This window comes from Haliotis rufescens, unplaced genomic scaffold, assembly GCF_023055435.1.
Source record: "Haliotis rufescens isolate VD_foot unplaced genomic scaffold, xgHalRufe1.0.p SCAF_4, whole genome shotgun sequence".
Classification (NCBI taxonomy): Eukaryota; Metazoa; Mollusca; class Gastropoda; order Lepetellida; family Haliotidae; genus Haliotis; species Haliotis rufescens.
In genome coordinates, this window is record NW_025964112.1 from 59062852 (window position 1) to 59075871 (window position 13020).

The 13020-nt window shown below is 37.4% G+C and overlaps 2 protein-coding genes across 2 annotated transcripts in view; both read left to right on the plus strand.

Moving 5' to 3' along the window:
* LOC124113955 (N-acetylated-alpha-linked acidic dipeptidase 2-like) overlaps window positions 1-13020 on the plus strand; it is a 76739-nt gene that overhangs the window by 54820 nt on the left and 8899 nt on the right. The window lies entirely within an intron of this gene.
* The window catches only part of LOC124128992, a 40104-nt gene that overhangs the window by 26345 nt on the left and 739 nt on the right, over window positions 1-13020 (plus strand). The window contains exons 2-3 of the mRNA XM_048381853.1: window positions 9403-9522; window positions 12073-12826. Of these exons, the coding sequence (XP_048237810.1) occupies window positions 9403-9522; window positions 12073-12826 (874 nt within the window). The remainder of the gene's footprint in view (window positions 1-9402; window positions 9523-12072; window positions 12827-13020) is intronic.

A 13020-nucleotide genomic window follows, 5' to 3' on the forward strand; every position in this document is an offset into this window, starting at 1 on the left:
TTGTCATCTTATCACAATTGTGTGGATTGATGCTCGTGATGTCAATCACTGGATTGTCAGGTCCAGACTTGATTATTGGCATGACCTCCATCATATAGCTGACATATTGCTGAGTGTGGCGTTAAACAAAAAAACAAAAACAAAAACATATAAATTTAACCGCTTAATATCAAATTCGAGATAAAAATACACAGCGCCATCTCGAACTCCCAATCTGACTTTACAATAGAACTGTGTACCATGATATCGAAGTTTGAATTTGCCACCGTGACAGCTTTAAGAAATCTTAATTAGAATTTTACTTAACTGTAAACAATTCTCCTCGATACAGGTTGAGGAATCCGTAATGAAGTCAAAGAAAGTGATCATTTGCAACATTGTCAAACTTTGTTTCATCCACAGAAACCACGGACCTTTTTCGCAAAACTAAAATTCAACTTAATCCTTCACTTGTTTTTCTCTCACAATGTTTATTGATTATTACCTGCGAAATACATTTCAATTAGTCATCGAGATACATTTCAATTAGCCACACCTTACACCTGTTGTATTCTGAATTGATCGGTTTACTCTCACTTTGCCAGCAGGCTGGGGAGATTAACTTGTACGGTCCAGTGACTTGCCAGCTATAGCCTGTTCTGATTATCTGAGCTACTTGACGACTTGGCTGTGACCCACTGTAAGCCAAACTTAACTAATGAAGTAAACTGTGTTCAGCTTAACAGATATGGCGAAATAATTTGATGTGGACATAAATCACTGATCACTATACTATTCCAAACAGACAAATTGAGTGAGTTTAAAATAACGGGTATATACACTGTATATCTATGGAGGTGCCATTTGAGAATTTATTGCAAAATGGCAAATGCACAGGTAAATGTTAAGTTCATCCCTAATTCGCGAGGAGGACAGAGTTTAGTGTAAGGTGGACATAAGTTCAGAGTCAAGACAAGAAGACGAGACACAGTGCACTGGAGGTGTTGTAAGGCTGGATGTCCTGCAACCATCAACACTGCCAACAATCTCATCACCGCCTACAGGAACATCCATAACCATAGATCTTCCCGATGAAGCCAAGTTGAAAGTCGACGTCTTCCTTGCCTCCATTCTAGATACAGTTCAAGTTGACCCTAGGCTGGTGCCTAGTATCTATCAAGAAGAGCTGAACAGTAGGTGTAACAAATGACAATTTCAGTAACTTTCAGTTTCTACTGTAACCATCTGGTGATAACTTTGTATTTTGTTTGTGTTGTAACTTCCATTAAATCAATTATTAATTAAATACTTTTATTTTTAGAGCTGAGATGTTCCGAGGTCGGACTCCAAGTGATTTTGCTGTAGCCAGACATAAATTTTGCAAGCTATATTGTATTAGTTTGTCTTGAAAATTTGTACATCTGGACATAAATGGATTTTTTAATTAATAATTAATAAAAAACCTAAACTACTACATACATTTTTTTGTATCAATACAAACTACTGTATTATATTGTCTTGAAAATTTGTACATCTGTACATAAATGTAATTTTTAATTAATAAAAACCTATATTACTACATACATTTTTTGTGTTTTATCTACCTAGACAGGCTGTAGTCTGGCTATAGTCAGTCTGTGAAAGTGAAACAGTCTATAGTGTTAATCCCCATAGTTGTAGGGAATATCACGGGCTACTGATTTTTAAACTAGAATAATAGCTGCTGGCAAAGTGAGAACACCCCAATTGATCGTCTATGCAATCGTATTTCTATGGATCTATAACACACAGTCTGTTACTCAGTTTTATTTCGCTTATTGACTTTCTACATAGGTGAACAGGGACATTTATTTTACATGCAAACAACATGTTATTCAGGAAAATATAATTACATGATAGGGGTTTGTGAACACACAAATAATTATTTATTCAAACACTTCTTCCTTTAAAAAACATATATATTAACACACACAAATGGTTTTTACAAACAATAGTTGATTTTATGCTTCCAAACAAACAGCACGCAAGCTATTGTTGAATTTTAAAATATAGCCAAAGTAAATGTATCTACAATCATATTTAATCACAAATACCGTTCTGTTCTATATAAATGTAACATGTGAACTAACCATTTCAGTGGATCTCAACATGGACAAAACTGTTGGAGATGTTCAATGAGTGAATGTTTTTTTAATGAAGTAAAACGTAGATTCTTTCTTTTGGTAAATACATGTAGCTGTACATCTTATAGATGTTCCAAGAGAAAATAATATAATATCTACCTATATACCACTTTATGGTGTCTCAGATCCCGGTATGTAATGAAAACTTGGTGCTGAAAGTGAAGCCCTTTTCCCTCTACATTGGTGATACATCTGTGTGTTTAAAGTTGATTTTTACAGCCCGGGCCAAGTCGGACACACCACAAGCCAAACACTTTTGATAGAGACTATGTTGAGAATGTAGAGGGGAAAGGGCTTCACTTTGAGCACCTTGTATTCTTTAAATACGATGTACTGTGATTTGTCTTTGGTCTGCCATACTGGGATTGGGTGTATAGGATGTGTGTGTGAGTTGTGGTGTTTGAGGTGAGGGGTTGTGGATGGAGTGTTTTGGAAGGGGTGGAGCTAGTTGTACTGAGGGGGTGGCCGAAAAAAGTAGAGGGCCCACGTGGTGATGAGGGCTGCGGGTGAGTGGGTGTGTGAGGTAGGTGATGCCGATGCGTCTAGTTTGCGTTTTTTGTAGTTGCATGCTTGGGGAGGTGGGGTGCTGGGTTGAGTTTCCATGTAGGAGGCTTGAGGGTCTTCATCGCCGTAGCCTGTGGGTATGAGTGAGGGTGTTGCCCTGTCGGAGGTGTTGTGCGCCTCCGCAGGTGTAGGGGATGTAATGCCAGAGATTTCGCTTATCTCGATTTGTCTTTGGTCTGTCATACTGGGATTGGGTGTATAGGATGTGTGTGTGAGTTGTGGTGTTTGAGGTGAGGGGTTGTGGATGGAGTGTTTTGGAAGGGGTGAGTAGTGTTTGCGGTGTTTTGGTTGTTTTGGGTTTGTGAGTTGTTTAAAGCTTTAAGAGATTAATTAGAGGGCTTGTGTTTTAATTTGAAGTGTTTGAGTTTGTTTAGGTGGGCTTTGTGAGTGTAGTTTTAGGTTTGGGCTTGGGTGTGAGCGTTGATTAGGAGGTGTAGGTTGTTGTGAATGGATGGGTGAGTGGTTATATAATTACCTTTGAAGGTTCTCCCTGGGCTTGCTATCAGCGGTGCTGTGCGTGGGCTTGAGGAGGCTCTGGAGGCTTGGAGAGGTGTTGCTCGCTTGGAGTCGCTTAGGGAGTCGGTCCGGGCTGTCAAAATAAACTTTAAACACATAGATATGTAACCGGGGTTTGTGATGGCAATAAGAAGGTCCAACACAGGCTATGGGTGTGAGTCTTTATTGCCTTAGTAATATAATGACACCATGTAATGTACAAAACAATAAGATTATAAAAACAGTAGTACACAGATTTCATACACACATATATTAATACAATACAAAGCGATCTTTCATTTAATATGAACATAGTCTATATTCATTACATGAACATGAACTTAATAATCAATGATATATAAAATCGTTATCTTAACCCTGATGGAAACAAACGATTTATCAGGGGCGATAACTCATTACTTTTAAGATTACAATATATAGATGGTCCATGGTTCTAAAATACAATGAACATTACAAATACAATTACCACTTTGTTGAAACTACTATGTTAATTCATTAACTGATCATACATTTGGTATGATACACTATTTACAAAATATATTTCATGACACAACAAACATGTAAATTATCCGTACCCTGTGGGTGACACTGGGGTGTTTGTCCTCTCCAGGCAGCCGCCTTGCGTGAAAGCTATGTAGCTATCAGCACACACCTATTTACAAAATCAACTATGATTAAATATAACAAATAGAATACAATTGAGGAAATATAACTAACTAAAAACTATCATACAATGATTGACATTGCATACAAATTCAGTATTTACACAATGATAAAAATCAACGTATTCACTCAAACTATTACTATTTTTAGTAAAAATTGTTAGGAGTTTTGCGATCAGGGTGTTAGTTGTCAATTTTAGGTGCTTAAAATGCACTTTAATGAATCCTTGGAGTCTGTAACCTTGAGAAACGTTGTAATGTTATTAATACAAAAATCAGTAAAAGATAAAGCATATATTTTGTGACCGGAACTAGCATGTTCGAGGTAAAGCTTACGTTTTGTGTACCATCAAAAGCATGCCAGTGATGACATTTCTTCAAAACATGACAAAATCCCTATCATCCACAACATGAGAGATATTGACCACGAATGTGTGTACCGAACTCTCGAACCTTTTCTCCGATCACGACCGCCTCACCATAAAAATACATATAGATTTGGACCTGTGAAGATCAGGGTTAGAACAGATCTTCAGCAACCAATGCTTGTATTGTCATCTTATCACAATTGTGTGGATTGATGCTCGTGATGTCAATCACTGGATTGTCAGGTCCAGACTTGATTATTGGCATGACCTCCATCATATAGCTGACATATTGCTGAGTGTGGCGTTAAACAAAAAAACAAAAACAAAAACATATAAATTTAACCGCTTAATATCAAATTCGAGATAAAAATACACAGCGCCATCTCGAACTCCCAATCTGACTTTACAATAGAACTGTGTACCATGATATCGAAGTTTGAATTTGCCACCGTGACAGCTTTAAGAAATCTTAATTAGAATTTTACTTAACTGTAAACAATTCTCCTCGATACAGGTTGAGGAATCCGTAATGAAGTCAAAGAAAGTGATCATTTGCAACATTGTCAAACTTTGTTTCATCCACAGAAACCACGGACCTTTTTCGCAAAACTAAAATTCAACTTAATCCTTCACTTGTTTTTCTCTCACAATGTTTATTGATTATTACCTGCGAAATACATTTCAATTAGTCATCGAGATACATTTCAATTAGCCACACCTTACACCTGTTGTATTCTGAATTGATCGGTTTACTCTCACTTTGCCAGCAGGCTGGGGAGATTAACTTGTACGGTCCAGTGACTTGCCAGCTATAGCCTGTTCTGATTATCTGAGCTACTTGACGACTTGGCTGTGACCCACTGTAAGCCAAACTTAACTAATGAAGTAAACTGTGTTCAGCTTAACAGATATGGCGAAATAATTTGATGTGGACATAAATCACTGATCACTATACTATTCCAAACAGACAAATTGAGTGAGTTTAAAATAACGGGTATATACACTGTATATCTATGGAGGTGCCATTTGAGAATTTATTGCAAAATGGCAAATGCACAGGTAAATGTTAAGTTCATCCCTAATTCGCGAGGAGGACAGAGTTTAGTGTAAGGTGGACATAAGTTCAGAGTCAAGACAAGAAGACGAGACACAGTGCACTGGAGGTGTTGTAAGGCTGGATGTCCTGCAACCATCAACACTGCCAACAATCTCATCACCGCCTACAGGAACATCCATAACCATAGATCTTCCCGATGAAGCCAAGTTGAAAGTCGACGTCTTCCTTGCCTCCATTCTAGATACAGTTCAAGTTGACCCTAGGCTGGTGCCTAGTATCTATCAAGAAGAGCTGAACTGTAGGTGTAACAAATGAAAATTTCAGTAACTTTCAGTTTCTACTGTAACCATCTGGTGATAACTTTGTATTTTGTTTGTGTTGTAACTTCCATTAAATCAATTATTAATTAAATACTTTTATTTTTAGAGCTGAGATGTTCCGAGGTCGGACTCCAAGTGATTTTGCTGTAGCCAGACATAAATTTTGCAAGCTATATTGTATTAGTTTGTCTTGAAAATTTGTACATCTGGACATAAATGGATTTTTTAATTAATAATTAATAAAAAACCTAAACTACTACATACATTTTTTTGTATCAATACAAACTACTGTATTATATATTGTCTTGAAAATTTGTACATCTGTACATAAATGTAATTTTTAATTAATAAAAACCTATATTATTACATACATTTTTTGTGTTTTATCTACCTAGACAGGCTGTAGTCTGGCTATAGTCAGTCTGTGAAAGTGAAACAGTCTATAGTGTTAATCCCCATAGTTGTAGGGAATATCACGGGCTACTGATTTTTAAACTAGAATAATAGCTGCTGGCAAAGTGAGAACACCCCAATTGATCGTCTATGCAATCGTATTTCTATGGATCTATAACACACAGTCTGTTACTCAGTTTTATTTCGCTTATTGACTTTCTACATAGGTGAACAGGGACATTTATTTTACATGCAAACAACATGTTATTCAGGAAAATATAATTACATGATAGGGGTTTGTGAACACACAAATAATTATTTATTCAAACACTTCTTCCTTTAAAAAACATATATATTAACACACACAAATGGTTTTTACAAACAATAGTTGATTTTATGCTTCCAAACAAACAGCACGCAAGCTATTGTTGAATTTTAAAATATAGCCAAAGTAAATGTATCTACAATCATATTTAATCACAAATACCGTTCTGTTCTATATAAATGTAACATGTGAACTAACCATTTCAGTGGATCTCAACATGGACAAAACTGTTGGAGATGTTCAATGAGTGAATGTTTTTTTAATGAAGTAAAACGTAGATTCTTTCTTTTGGTAAATACATGTAGCTGTACATCTTATAGATGTTCCAAGAGAAAATAATATAATATCTACCTATATACCACTTTATGGTGTCTCAGATCGCGGTATGTAATGAAAACTTGGTGCTGAAAGTGAAGCCCTTTTCCCTCTACATTGGTGATACATCTGTGTGTTTAAAGTTGATTTTTACAGCCCGGGCCAAGTCGGACACACCACAAGCCAAACACTTTTGATAGAGACTATGTTGAGAATGTAGAGGGGAAAGGGCTTCACTTTGAGCACCTTGTATTCTTTAAATACGATGTACTGTGACATTATAAAGTGTTTTATAGGTAGATACAATACTAAGCTACAGATATTAACACATTTGATGATACATCTGTGTGTATAATTGATTTTGTCAGCCCGGGACAAGTCGGAATGAGCACAAGCCAAACACTTCTGATAGAGACTATGTTGAGAATGTAGAGGGAAAAGGGGTTCACTTTGAGCACCTTGTTTTCTTTAAAAACCGCGATCTGAGACACTATAAAGAGATATTTAGGTAGATATAATACTAATCTATAGGTGTGAATCCATTTCATGTTACATCTGTGAGGTTTAAGTTGATTTTGACAGCCCGGGCCAAGTCGGACCGAACACTTGTGAGACTGTTGAGAGTATGGGGAGAAGAGGTCTACTTTAACCAACGTGTCTGCTTTATACACGATGAACAGTGACATTATTAAGTGTTATTATGACCACACACCTGTATCAGTTGTGAAAGTGAAAGATGAACTCCAAGATTACATCTGCGCCAAAACTGAAGTCGTTGCCCCCATCGCACGATGCCTATGTTCACCATGTACATCGCGCTCACCATCCAGTCATGATATGGAAAACGGCCGCTCAGTCAGAGCCTCCCAACTTGGATCCCCTCAAGTATGGATGGCAAGAAGGTGAGGACTGTGTGACATTGTGTCCAACTACTCTTCCGCCGGATGTGTCTGCTGCACCTTTCACCATTCTACAGCTGATCAAGCGTGGATGCTTCAGGAGCAGGCCATGTTCCACCGGGAGGTGGTGGTGTGTAGCACCACAGATGTCACGTTCGATGTTTTGCAATTGTAACGCTGGACCAGACCAGAGGGCAGTAGCTGCTAACCAGGACGAGGATGACGAAGACTGACCATTGCGTGCTGCTTCAACAGTAAAGTTATTAATGTTTGTCTATACTATTTTGTGCACTGCTGTTTCATTTGCAACTATTACATGTATTTTATAGAATTTTTAAGAGTTCATCAAAGTTTATCTCTTAGTGATCATTGCATTGAATTGGATTTGTTTGTTTTTACGCCACTCAACATCAAAGGTCATACCGTGGCGGTCACTTATATTGGCGGCGTAAACCTGGATTGTCGACCCTCGGCAAGTAACTGACGGGCTTTCCCACATACAGTGTAAAAAGAAAGGGGGGAGGGCTGCTTCCCACCCGGACGCGAATTGAACCCGGGATCTTCCACATGACAGTGGAACCTCCAAATAACCAATGTTCATATTGAAACGATGGCCATCTTGAAAATATGACACAAGTTTATTTGTACACTTTTAATTTTATAATTAGTGGATTCCTGGACCGTGAAAACAAAGTACTATACAGAACAATTGTGTTTGCAAGTGCATTAGAAGTGACGATATTGCCTCACAAAGAATTAAGAGGAAATCCGTTTGTTTTTCGCCTCTAAAATAAATTCCTCAATGGTGCCAGTCTGGCACCCGGCTGATTCTGGTTCAGGATAGCTCAGAGATGATGAATCAACCAAAACACTTCATAATGACGCTCAAGCATGCTTCTCCTGAAAATGGCAGTTTGGCATGTAGACTAATCATTATTCTCTGCTATTGCGTTCTACATGTACAGAACAGAATCTATAACTTGAACATTATTCCATTCAAATTACTATATCGATAAAACAGCTCAACCTGCTCAGTGTATTGTGACAATAAAGTGCATGTATTTCTACGAAAGCTATTCAAGGTTGCGTGTAACATAGCACTCCGCATGGGGTACGGTGGCATTTATATTATCGACTTTACCCAGCGCTTGTGTAGTGTTCATCTTTGGCTGATGATAAATCGATTCAATGACTTTGTTGTCTGAATGGTTACGGTCTTGTCAAAGAAACATTAACGCCATTGCACAAGTACGCTTTGAAACTAACTTAAGAGTGAGTGTAAGCTCCCGGTCCGCTATCCAAGTTGTAACCGAATTCTTCTTCGACACAATAGCATGTATGAGTATTTGAAGTGTTTAAATGTGTAGTTCTGATCGTTTTGAGATATTAATTTATCTCAAAGCATTTCCTCTGTTAACTAGTGTATTCATTAATGTTTAACACAGATATGAATTTATAAACGGAAGAAAGTTATTTTAATGGGTAATGAGGTCTGAAAAATAAATAATCAATTTTGCGCCACATCATTTCAGGAAAGTTGAATAGTATTATTAGAAAGATTTTGCTAAAGTAGGTCTAGAAGTTTTATCCAAATCTTATGATCTCAAAGGATACATGTACGTCATGGATATGCACGTGCAGTTCTAATGTTGCATCTTCCCTGCGAAATCCCTTCTAATTCAGATACCTAGCTTGCATATAGCTATCATCAGGTGAAGAAATACGAATGAAATGATACAAATAAAAGTATGTTCTATAAGCTTTCTCCTACACCCCAGCTGGCTAAAAAGTAGTATTTAACTTTTCGTATCCTTCCTTCAGGACCTACGGCTGACCCTGCTCTCCACTACATTAGGTATGATTCAACATCAACATTTCCACCGACTGTGATGGAAAGGGGAAACTCACTGGAGGAGATTATAAAATCAGTACCCTCACAAGGTTCGAAAATCAATGTGACTTTCTTAACACTTACATCATGATGGCAGTTGATTCCTGTGAAAGAAGAATCCGAACAGAGTACATAGTTCAACATGCAAGTCAATATTCTAAATTACCCCTCTATTACTAATAATACATATATTGTCTCTACATTTTCTGCGTCGCACCAAACTGCCATAATTAACTTAAATACCATAGTCCGCGACTGGCAAAAGATATGCTCATGTTAAATTGTAATATTTCATTGAGTTCGGGCAAATGTTTTGATAAATTACATTTGTACTTCATAATTCATAATAACATATGTTCTTGATTTATTTGCTCATTTTAGGAATATTCCCATCAGAAATATTAGAAGCATTTAAAGCAGAAGACAAACACACGAATCTCACCTTACGCCTGAAAGAATTTACCAGAAAAGCAGGCATCACACTTGTAGGCAGAGCTTTGGCTGCAACATGCAACTTGAAGAACTGTAATGCTCGTCCTGATACAATTATTTGTGACGCTCTGTTGATGTCAAAATCCCTTCCCCCAACACTGCTCACCTTCATAGAGGACAAGGAAGATACTGAAGCAGTTGTCGCCAGTGTCGCGGCAGCCTCTAAAGATGAGGGAATAGACGACTACGGGAAGGAAAGAAAATACAACAAATCCGTTGCCAAGGCAATGATGTATGCACGTTACTTCACCGATGAACCATTTGATGTGATCTACGGAGTTATCAAGTCTGAAGATACCAAGACGACAAAAACATTTAATAGGAGACTGTCAAATATCAAAGAAGAGGCATCAAAATATAGTATTGGTAGTAATCTGTTGATGTCTCAAGAACGATGTCTGAAAATCCACAAGGCCTTCATCATGATGTCTGCCCTATCCGACATTCGTTTATTGCCAGCTGTTGATAGTAGGGGTAAAGAAACATACATCATTCTTATAATAGCACGAATTAATAACACAATGGGATTTCTGAGGGGAACGAAATTTTGTTTAACCCATCTCAATATTGATACTTTCATTTAAAAATACTGAAAAGACTATTCTATCATTAGTAGAAAAATAAGATCACCAGTCTATGTTTATGCTGCAGGCTAATCAGTTATTTCTTGTAAAAATGCAGCATTGCCTGATATATTTCAGTGACACGAGTATGGCAGAGGCAGAGCAGCTGCTGTTCAAACACAAAGGTACATTGCATTGTGATTGACCTCCTTACCCGCTAAATGAAATATGACAAACACAATCATGATTGCATTGACAAGCTGAAGAGGTATCTGATGACCATTTGTTAAGTACCCATATATTAATTGTGAACATATCATCGTCAGATAGTAAGATGCTAAAGACACGCTTTATCCTCGACAGGTACGGTGGCATTTATATTATCGACTCTACCCAGCGCTTGTGTAGTGTTCATCTTTGGCTGATGATAAATCGATTCAATGACTTTGTTGTCTGAATGGTTAAGGTCTTGTCAAAGAAACATTAACGCCATTGCACAAGTACACTTTGAAACTAACTAAAGAGTGAGTGTAAGCTCCCGGTCCGCTACCCAAGTTGTAACCGGATCTCTCTTGCATTGTGTTTTCAGATGTAATTCTTCTTCGACACAATAGCAGGTATGAGTATTTGAAGTGCTTAAATGTGTAGTTCTGATCGTTTTGAGATATTAATTTATCTCAAAGCATTTCCTCTGTTAACTAGTGTATTCATTAATGTTTAACATAGATATGAATTTATAAACGGAAGAAAGTTATTTTAATGGGTAATGAGATCTGAAAAATAAATAATCAATTTTGCGCCAATTCATTTTAGGAAAGTTTAATAGTATTATTAGAAACATTTTGCTGAAGTAGGTCTAGAAGTTTTATCCAAATCTTATGATCTCAAAGGATATGTCATGGATATGCACGTGCAGTTCTAATGTTGCATCTTCCCTGCGAAATCCCTTCTAATTCAGATACCTAGCTTGCATATAGCTATCATCAGGTGAAGAAATACGAATGAAAAGATACAAATAAAAGTATGTTCTATAAGCTTTCTCCTACACCCCAGCTGGCTAAAAAGTAGTATTCAACTTTTCGTATCCTTCCTTCAGGACCTACGGCTGACCCTGCTCTCCACTACATTAGGTATGATTCAACATCAACATTTCCACCGACTGTGATGGAAAGGGGAAACTCACTGGAGGAGATTATAAAATTAGTACCCTCACAAGGTTCGAAAATCAATGTGACTTTCTTAACACTTACATCATGATGGCAGTTGATTCCTGTGAAAGAAGAATCCGAACAGAGTACATAGTTCAACATGCAAGTCAATATTCTAAATTACCCTTCTATTACTAATAATACATATATTGTCTCTACATTTTCCGCGTCGCACCAAACTGCCATAATTAACTTAATTACCATAGACCGCGACTGGCAAAAGATATGCTCATGTTAAATTGTAATATTTCATTGAGTTCGGGCAAATGTTTTGATAAATTACATTTGTACTTCATAATTCATAATAACATGTTCTTGATTTATTTGCTCATTTTAGGAATATTCCCATCAGAAATGTTAGAAGCATTTAAAGCAGAAGACAAACACACGAATCTCACCTTACGCCTGAAAGAATTTACCAGAAAAGCAGGCATCACACTTGTAGGCAGAGCTTTGGCTGCAACATGCAACTTGAAGAACTGTAATGCTCGTCCTGATACAATTATTTGTGACGCTCTGTTGATGTCAAAATCCCTTCCCCCAACACTGCTCACCTTCATAGAGGACAAGGAAGATACTGAAGCAGTTGTCGCCAGTGTCGCGGCAGCCTCTAAAGATGAGGGAATAGACGACTACGGGAAGGAAAGAAAATACAACAAATCCGTTGCCAAGGCAATGATGTATGCACGTTACTTCACCGATGAACCATTTGATGTGATCTACGGAGTTATCAAGTCTGAAGATACCAAGACGACAAAAACGTTTAATAGGAGACTGTCAAATATCAAAGAAGAGACATCAAAATATAGTATTGGTAGTAATCTGTTGATGTCTCAAGAACGATGTCTGAAAATTCACAAGGCCTTCATCATGATGTCTGCCCTATCCGACATTCGTTTATTGCCAGCTGTTGATGAGGATGTTGGCAAGGCATCACACTATGTTGTGCCTGTGGATATGTACCGTAAACTGATGTTTCATCTCCATTCAACCCATCACAGGACAACTGTATCTCACAGTGAGAGCTTTCAGTTACTGCTGGATGAACGACTCTCCAAAACAGGGCAAAGGATGGAGGACACCTTGCTGAGGTAAAACAAAAGTTTTGTATTTCTGTTACAAACAAGAAGATAGTAGGGGTAAAGAAACATACATCATTCTTATAATAGCACGAATTAATAACACAATGGGATTTCTGAGGGGAACGAAATTTTGTTTAACCCATCTCAATATTGATACTTTCATTTAAAAATACTGAAAAGACTATTCTATCATTAGTAGAAAA